The following is a 7574-nucleotide window of genomic DNA, read 5'->3' as shown; positions in this document are numbered from 1 at the left end:
GGACCTCGGCGGCTTCCAGGCCGCTCGCTCCGGCGAAGCCTCCGCCGTGAGTCTCCGTACTCAGGCCGCAGAGCACGCGGCGTGGCCACCGTCACCAAGCCAGGGGCGAAACCATCCCGGAGCTGCGCGGGCCCTCCCCGGCCTGCAGGTCGCTGAGCGCGCGCTGGGAGGGGGAACACAGAGGGAGGGGGTGGCCAGTGGTCCCAGGAGCCGCCAACACCCTTCCTGTCGCATCTTCCCACCCCGGACAGCCAGAGCTAAGGTTGAGGACCTGGCCGGTTGGGGTGGAGGGACAGGTCACTTAACTGGGGACCGTTTCCCAGCCCGGCTGCACGGAAGACCCCCTCACTTGACCTCTGTCCCCGATCTCGCCTAAGGGATTCCTTAGGCCTCCATGGTGGCTCACCTCAAACTTGCTCATGAACTCCGCGAAGATGCCGAAGAAGGCCTCGGAGGTGGTGGCTTTGGAATCCTCCCCGAAGAAAGCCAGCGCTTTGCCCAGCTCCTCCATGGCATCGCGTTGCAGCCCGTCCAGCGCCCGCAGCGCAGGCTGGGCCGTCTCCAGGAAAGACTGGGGCCGACGTTAAGGAAACAGCCAACCCACTGGATGCCCCCTAGTTCCCAGGTGATGATCCCATGCAGCACCCTAAATGCCCCACTCTCATTGTGTCTTAGTCCTTCCATGGCTAGGCCCTGTGTCAGCGGCAAACAGTGTCCTGTTCAGGGGCTCCAGACTCTGATCCCACTAAGTTCATCCTGGAACATGCCACAGCCCTTACAGCCAAAGCCTGTCACTTGGTGCTCTCTCCTCCCTAGGGATCTGCTCAGAGGCCACAGCCCCCTTCATCCCCACCATGCACTTCTAGTAGTCCCCTCTGTCAATTTCTAGACCATACTCTTTTTTCTGTAGAATTTGTCACTACTAGAAATTGTTCACGTTTTTTTTTCTTTCTGTCCCCTAAATGCAATTTTTTTCCCTATCTACCTCCAGTGCTAAAGTCCTCAGAAAAGATTCAGTGGCTGATTTGCTATCTTTTTTTCAGCAGTAAGCTATGCTGAGCTATGTTCTGAGCCCTATACACATTCCTATTTAATTGTCATTGTACCTCTATGAAGCAGATTATCCCCATTTTACATGTGAAGAAACTGAAGCACAGAAAACTTAAGCAACTAGCTCAAGATCACACAGCAGCACAGTGTCAGAGCCAGGGTTGAATCCATCTGCATCATTATCAGTTAATGACCACAACAGCCCCCTGCGGATGAGAAAACTGGGCTCAGAGAGGGTAAGTGACATGTCCAATGTTACAAAGCCAGTAAGCAATGGAGTGAAGATTTGGGCCTAGGCCTGTCTCATGGGTCAGCTCAAGTCCCTCTGCAGAGGCTGCTCTTGAATGACCATCAACCTTTCTCTGGGGACCTCCAAACCCAAGAAAGCAGACAAGCACCCCTGGACTGAAGGATGCCAGAAAGAAGTAGACTAATCCTCACCTGAACAGCCTTGGTTTCCACATCTGCAGAATATCTGGTGTTATGTGTGTGAAAGGGTATGGGAGTGAGATGCACCTTGCACAAGCCTTGTTGTTTGCTCAGTGATGCTCTACCAGGCACCAGTCAGCAATTCCCCTCAGCACTCTTGCCTGAGCAGAAAGGGGGGACCTGATGCTAAATTCCTACCTGGACACTCACCCCCTCCAGGCACCAGGCTCTGGGGTCAGGGATACATGACAGGGGCTTTCCAGGTGGAGCATTCACTGTCCTGGCCATAGGCACAACCCCCAGAGCCCTCATCCTTGTCCAGCTGTAGCCTCAGCAGAGAAAACCCTGTCTTCTCCTTCCAGGGGTGTTGGAGACACAGAGGGGGAGCAGGGAAAGGTGCCACATTCCCTTCTTTCCCATCTGTCCCATCTGGGCTGGTCTCCTCCACAGGTCAGGACCTGCTGAGGGACTCAGAGGAAACGTCCCTATCTCCTGACTGCCTTTGGCTGGTAGGGCCTGGCAGGCCTCTCCTTGTACCTTGTGACTTAATTCTGGGGCTCCACTGCCCAGGAGGACAGATGGGACAAGGCAGTGGCTTTGGGATATTCAAAAGAGTTCCAGCCTCAGTTATATACAGACTTGGCATATAAACACGTGGATTTTAAATAACCCAGGATAGCAAAAATAAAATACAAATAAATAAGTAAAAAAGAGAAAACAAACAAAAAGAATAAATAAATAAATAACCCAGGATAGAACCTCTTCCAGGACCCCGGATGCACAGCAGCCTGTGCCCAGAATCTCTGCTGGGAGATGGGGTCTGCAGTAGCTACTGGAGTCATAGCCTGCTCTACTCCAATGTTCAGCTTGGAGCTGGGGCAGGCTGCTCAGAGGATACCGCCATAACCACAGCAAACTTGTCCTCGCTGGAGGGGGACATGCTCTGGCAGGCAGCCTGTATCTCACTGATGGTGCCGTGGAGGTCAGCCAGGTCGCTAGTCAGGGCCCGTTGGTTCACTGTACAAAAGGGACCAAAGCCTCATGGGGCCACCCTCCCAGCCCCGTACAGCATGCCTCTGCCTCCCCACCCATCCACTCAGCCTACCTTTGGCAGCCAGAGGCACGGTGGGCAGGTCCTGAGCAAAGCCCAGGAGTTCAGGAAAGTGCTGGCTCAGCGATTTGGCAAGGATGTGCAGAAAAGTGGATTTCCCATCCACTGTCTTGGTGGAGTTCAGCTGCCAATGACCCCCAACATACATCTTCCTCAATGACCCCAGCAGATTCTTGATCACATGGGCCCATATCTCCAGGACTATGGCATCAATTCCTGGCCTTTGACACTGTCTTTCCAACTCCCCTACCTCACTCCATTTTTCCAGATCCTGACATTTGGCTTGGAGAAGCCACCCTCCCCCCCCCCACACACACCCTTTGCTGCAGGCACATTCTGTGCAGCAGGCTTTTCCTCCTGGGGGAGGCTTCTTCTTGGTCATGATGTTTTCTCCTCTTCTTTGCCACAACTTGAGTTAGGCTTGGCCTTCACACTGTCTCACTGGTAGAGCAAGCTAATCAATTACTGCTGACTCGCCCCTCACCTCTGTCAGGAAGTTGATCTTAAAGCCCGTGGTCTTGTTGGTTTTGGGCTGTCCATCGTTCAGATAGTTGCCCATGGCCAACACAAACTGTGGAGAAAAAGGTGGGCGGGTCCTGCCCAGGTCCTCACCCCACGACCCACCCACCCTCTGGCCAAGCAGTTTGGACGGGACTCCAGGCTGGAAGCTCCAGGGGGCAGAGGAACAGGTAGGGTGACCAGCGAGGGGATGCACCTGACCTCCAGGATCTTGGCGAGCTTCCGGCTGTTCTTGAGCTCAAGAGAGGCCTGGCGCAAGCACTCAAGGCTGCCTCGGATCTCCTCTGTCTTCTCCTGTAGGGTGGCCTGGAAGTGGAGGCTGCGCAGGCGGGTCTTGTACTCGGGAACCGATAGCATCTGCAGCGAAGGCAGGGCCAGGATTCATCCATCCCCTGCCAAGGGACCCACTGCACCACCACAGCCTGGGGTGGGGATCCGCTGGCCGCCTGGGCCATTATGCCGTTAGGAAAAATACGCACGACCTCTAGGGGACGCCCTCATCCCCTCTACCTTGGACCCAGGGCGGGAACTGGGGGACCATTACAGGTATTAAATTGGGACTCAGAGGCATGAGAGTGGTGGCGGTACCCAAGGCGCGCATGACGAAAGCATCCCCGGCCACAGCAATAGCCCTGATGGACACAGCCAAGGCCGCCGGGCGGGGGTTGCGGCCGCCGCACCTGCAGGACGAACTGGTCGGGCTCGCTGAGGCGGCCGGGCGCCTCGCGGAAAGCCTGGTAGCGCTGCTCCTCGTCGGCGTCGGGCGCGAAGAGCAGCAGCTGCGCCAGGTGCGCGGGCTCCAGGCGCCGGGGCTCCATGCTCATGAGCACCTGCCGCAGCTCGGCCGGGCTCAGCTTCAGGTGCGCCAGGAGGATGGCTGCGGGCGGGGCCGCGAGGGTGAGCTGGGGGCGGGGCCCGGGCGGGAATGGGAGTGACCTCGGGAGCTACAATGGGACAGTTGCCAAGGGAGAGATCCCAAAGTGGGGGCAGGCAGAGGAAAAAAGTCTCAGAACATAGCTGCAGGACAGGGACACCTGGTGTGGATGTGGACTTTGCCAGATGTGCAACCTGTGCCCCTGTCCCCACTTTCAGTAACCAGTGGAAGGACCACATTGTGAAGCAAGGCTTGAAGACCCATCTAAGGCTGGTAGGAGCAAGGTCTCCAGGGAACCCAAGAGGTCCCTGTCCGTGGTCTTGTCCTGAGGACTTGCGAGCGGGAGAGCAGAGGAGGAGGGTCCAGAACCGGGGAGATAACTACGGAGTGACAGCGGGGCCCGTAGAGGGTGGAGCCAAGGCCGGCACTTGCGCCCAGGTGGGATCCAGCAAGCTATATGGCCTAGTGGGGGGCCTTCACTGAGCCGGGCGACAGGTGTCCGGGCCCCACAGCCTAATCTCTGTCATCCACCTGGGCGGGTCCGAGGCTCTGCAGCCCATAGGGAGGGCCGCCGCCCGCCCCCTACAATCCCTGGGGTTCCCCGGCCCCTCACAGGTGTTGTAGGCCTTCTTATGGGACAGGATCTCCACCACCTCCTTCTTCCTGAAGGGCTCGGGCCCGGGTACCGGCTCTGGAAGGGAAACTGGACGGTTTAATGAGGCTAGGCTGAGGTTGCAGTGGGAGGGCCGAGGAGCAACGTGGCTATAGTCAAGGGCTGAGACCACCCCCGCCAAGCACCACCTTGACTGAATCAGCTCTGGGTGTTCATGCTCCGTTTATTCCTCAGCCCCCCACTCTTGGACTCCCAGGTCTAGTGAACACACTTGGCGCGTGTCCATCCCCCCACTACCATCTCCTCAAATGCCCTCTCTCCCCTGGATCCTTGGGACTAAGCTGGCACAGCATCCAAAACTGACCACCTCTCAACCTTTCAGATGATTCCCGGATGGACAAGGGCTTTTCTCCTTTACCCCGGGGATCACTGCCACACACAATAATCCTGGCTGCTTGGAGTCCCGCCCAACAACTAGAGGGAGATACCCAGAAAAGGTCGAGGGAAGAGGAAGACTGGAAGAGGCATTTGTGGATGTCTCCTGTCTACCCCATTCTGGCTGTGTGACTTTGAGCAAATTACCTAGGCTTTCTGTGTTTCCTCATTAGGGAGTGGAGGTGACCATAATATCTACCTCACGGAATTGTCATATTATTAAATTAGAAATGAGAGTGCCTGGCACTTGGTCGGCACACAAAAAATGCCAGCTATTATTATCTCCCCTTTGAGATGGGAAAAACTGACACTCCAGAAATTAAATAACTCGGGGTTTGAAGGTTTGAAGACACACCAGGCAAATGGTGGTCAGTTCATCCCTCGGGGACTCTAAGCCCAGGAATGTCACAGAAGGCAGCAGGTGGGCTGCCACAGACAGTGTATTATCTGGGGTTCCCCTTGGGCTATCAGGCCACTCACTGGCAGGTTTCTGGGTGCCAAAGTGGAGCTCCAGGTCGAGGTATTTCACCATGTCGCTCAGCTTATCATAGTCAGAGTCTTCTCCCAGCTGCGAGGGAGTGTGGGAAGTTCAAAGTAGAAGTAACAGCCACAGATGGACTGCCCTTCCCCATACCACCCACCCTCTGAGGGCTGTGCTGGGGGCTCCCCGAGGGAGAGCACCCAACAGGCCCTGGGATGAAGTCAAGAGCAGGAGGAGACTGCAGGATTAGCCAAATCATCCAGGTTACTGGGTGGTCAGCCAGCTCCTCTTAAGGTCAATAATACACTCATACTTGAAGCTCTGTCCATGCAGGAGCCAGCAAGTTGGGCTGGAGCAGGGGATAAGTGAGCTGTAAGGGGCTGGAGCCACCCAAGGGGTCTAAAGGAGATGGCTGAGGGGTCTGGCCCTGTTTTTAGTTCTCCTTTGCAGGGAGTGGGTTCATTGGAGCTGCCCTGGGCAGAGTGAGCTGGCGCTAGGGGGACAGAACCAGTGAAAGGCTAGGGGATGGAAGCTGGATGGGTGGCTGTGATAAATGGTCTAGATGAGAGATGACCACCTGGAATGGCCATCTGGAGCTTGGATAGGGAGCTACAATGGGACAGTTGCCAAGGGAGAGATCCCAAAGTGGGGGCAGGCAGAGGAAAAAAGTCTCAGAACATAGCTGCAGGACAGGGACACCTGGTGTGGATGTGGACTTTGCCAGATGTGCAACCTGTGCCCCTGTCCCCACTTTCAGTAACCAGTGGAAGGACCACATTGTGAAGCAAGGCTTGAAGACCCATCTAAGGCTGGTAGGAGCAAGGTCTCCAGGGAACCCAAGAGGTCCCTGTCCGTGGTCTTGTCCTGCTGAGCATCTTTATTAGCAACATGAGAAGATTCTCTGGAGATATGAGCTGATACCATATTGGCTGGGAGGGCAGGAAACAGAACCGGGACCCAGGAGATGGCAATGGGGAAAAATGACAAGAATGCCCCTGTGCAGTGTGGCTACATATGGGAACATGCTATTGGTTCCAAGAAGATGAAGAGACAGGGGTTGAGGATGATGGTGGGCATAAGCACTGGAACGGGGCAGCCCCAGAAGCTGGAGGGACCACAAGTCATATTAAAAAAAATATAGTGTCCAGGTCAAAAGAGTTAAGAAGACTGTTCTCTCCTCTGAGCTGGTCAAGCCCCACCACGGGTTCCATGTGGGGCCTGCTCTTTGGCAATACATGGTCACTGGACGTTAGGGCTAGAAACCACATTCTAGGGAAATAACCTAAAGAACAGGGTTAGAGTGAACCTCGTTCATCTTACAAGTTGATCAGTCTGTGGATAAAGAAATATACTTGCTCTGCCTGATTTCAAGGGCCAGACAGAAAATAAGGCATGGAAGTCATGGGGAGACAAGATTTCAGAGCAATACAAAGAAGGATGGTTAAAATTGTCCAGTGAAGGAAGGAAGGCCTTGTCAGGTAGTGAGTTCCCCATCACTGAAGGTGTTCGAGTATATATTGGCAGCATTGTGTGGGAGGAAGCATCAAACTGGAAGGGTGGAGGCTGGTGTGCAGGAGTTTGGAGCAGCTGCAGTTTAAGAGCCTAAGAGCCTCAAGAGTGAAGGTTTCAAGGGAGGGTGTGGTGGCATTTCCAGGTGTTCCCAGGGACATAGATTGGCCTAGTGTCTTCATGGACCATTAGGGATGGGCATGTCCTTGGTCTGGGCCTCCACTCATCCTCTGCTTCGGGTAGGGAGGACCAGGGGATGTTCTGGCTGAAGTTGGAAGAGGCCCAGAGAATGAGTCTTGTTTTCAACTCTGCTGCCCAGGCCACCCTCCCCTGGTGCAGGGCTCTGGTGGGCCCCAGGTCACCTACCTGACCCCAGATGGTGCCTTCTGAGTTCTCCACCTGCTCCCACCGCAAGCGCTTGACACTCATGTGGCTGCTCTCACTGCGCCGGTGGCCCAGGCCCCGGGACAGCATGGGAGGTGCACAGGGCACAGGTGGGGGCAGGGGTGGGGGGGGCGGCGGAGGGACTGGGGGGCGGGGGTGGGGGAGGGGG

The 7574-nt window shown here is 55.8% G+C and overlaps 1 protein-coding gene across 1 annotated transcript in view; it reads right to left on the bottom strand.

Moving 5' to 3' along the window:
* Window positions 1-91: 91 nt before the first annotated feature.
* Window positions 92-7574, bottom strand: part of GRID2IP (glutamate receptor, ionotropic, delta 2 (Grid2) interacting protein) — a 35498-nt gene continuing 28015 nt past the window's right edge. Inside the window, exons 15-24 of the mRNA XM_008593731.1 lie at window positions 7388-7553; window positions 5512-5599; window positions 4597-4674; window positions 3790-3986; window positions 3311-3466; window positions 3075-3161; window positions 2585-2714; window positions 2378-2496; window positions 407-571; window positions 92-163 (exon numbers count right to left, since the gene is read on the bottom strand). Coding sequence (XP_008591953.1) covers window positions 92-163; window positions 407-571; window positions 2378-2496; window positions 2585-2714; window positions 3075-3161; window positions 3311-3466; window positions 3790-3986; window positions 4597-4674; window positions 5512-5599; window positions 7388-7553 — 1258 coding nt within the window. The remainder of the gene's footprint in view (window positions 164-406; window positions 572-2377; window positions 2497-2584; window positions 2715-3074; window positions 3162-3310; window positions 3467-3789; window positions 3987-4596; window positions 4675-5511; window positions 5600-7387; window positions 7554-7574) is intronic.

This window comes from Galeopterus variegatus, unplaced genomic scaffold (assembly GCF_000696425.1).
Source record: "Galeopterus variegatus unplaced genomic scaffold, G_variegatus-3.0.2 Scaffold9583, whole genome shotgun sequence".
Classification (NCBI taxonomy): Eukaryota; Metazoa; Chordata; class Mammalia; order Dermoptera; family Cynocephalidae; genus Galeopterus; species Galeopterus variegatus.
This window is presented reverse-complemented; position numbering and strand designations above follow the sequence as displayed.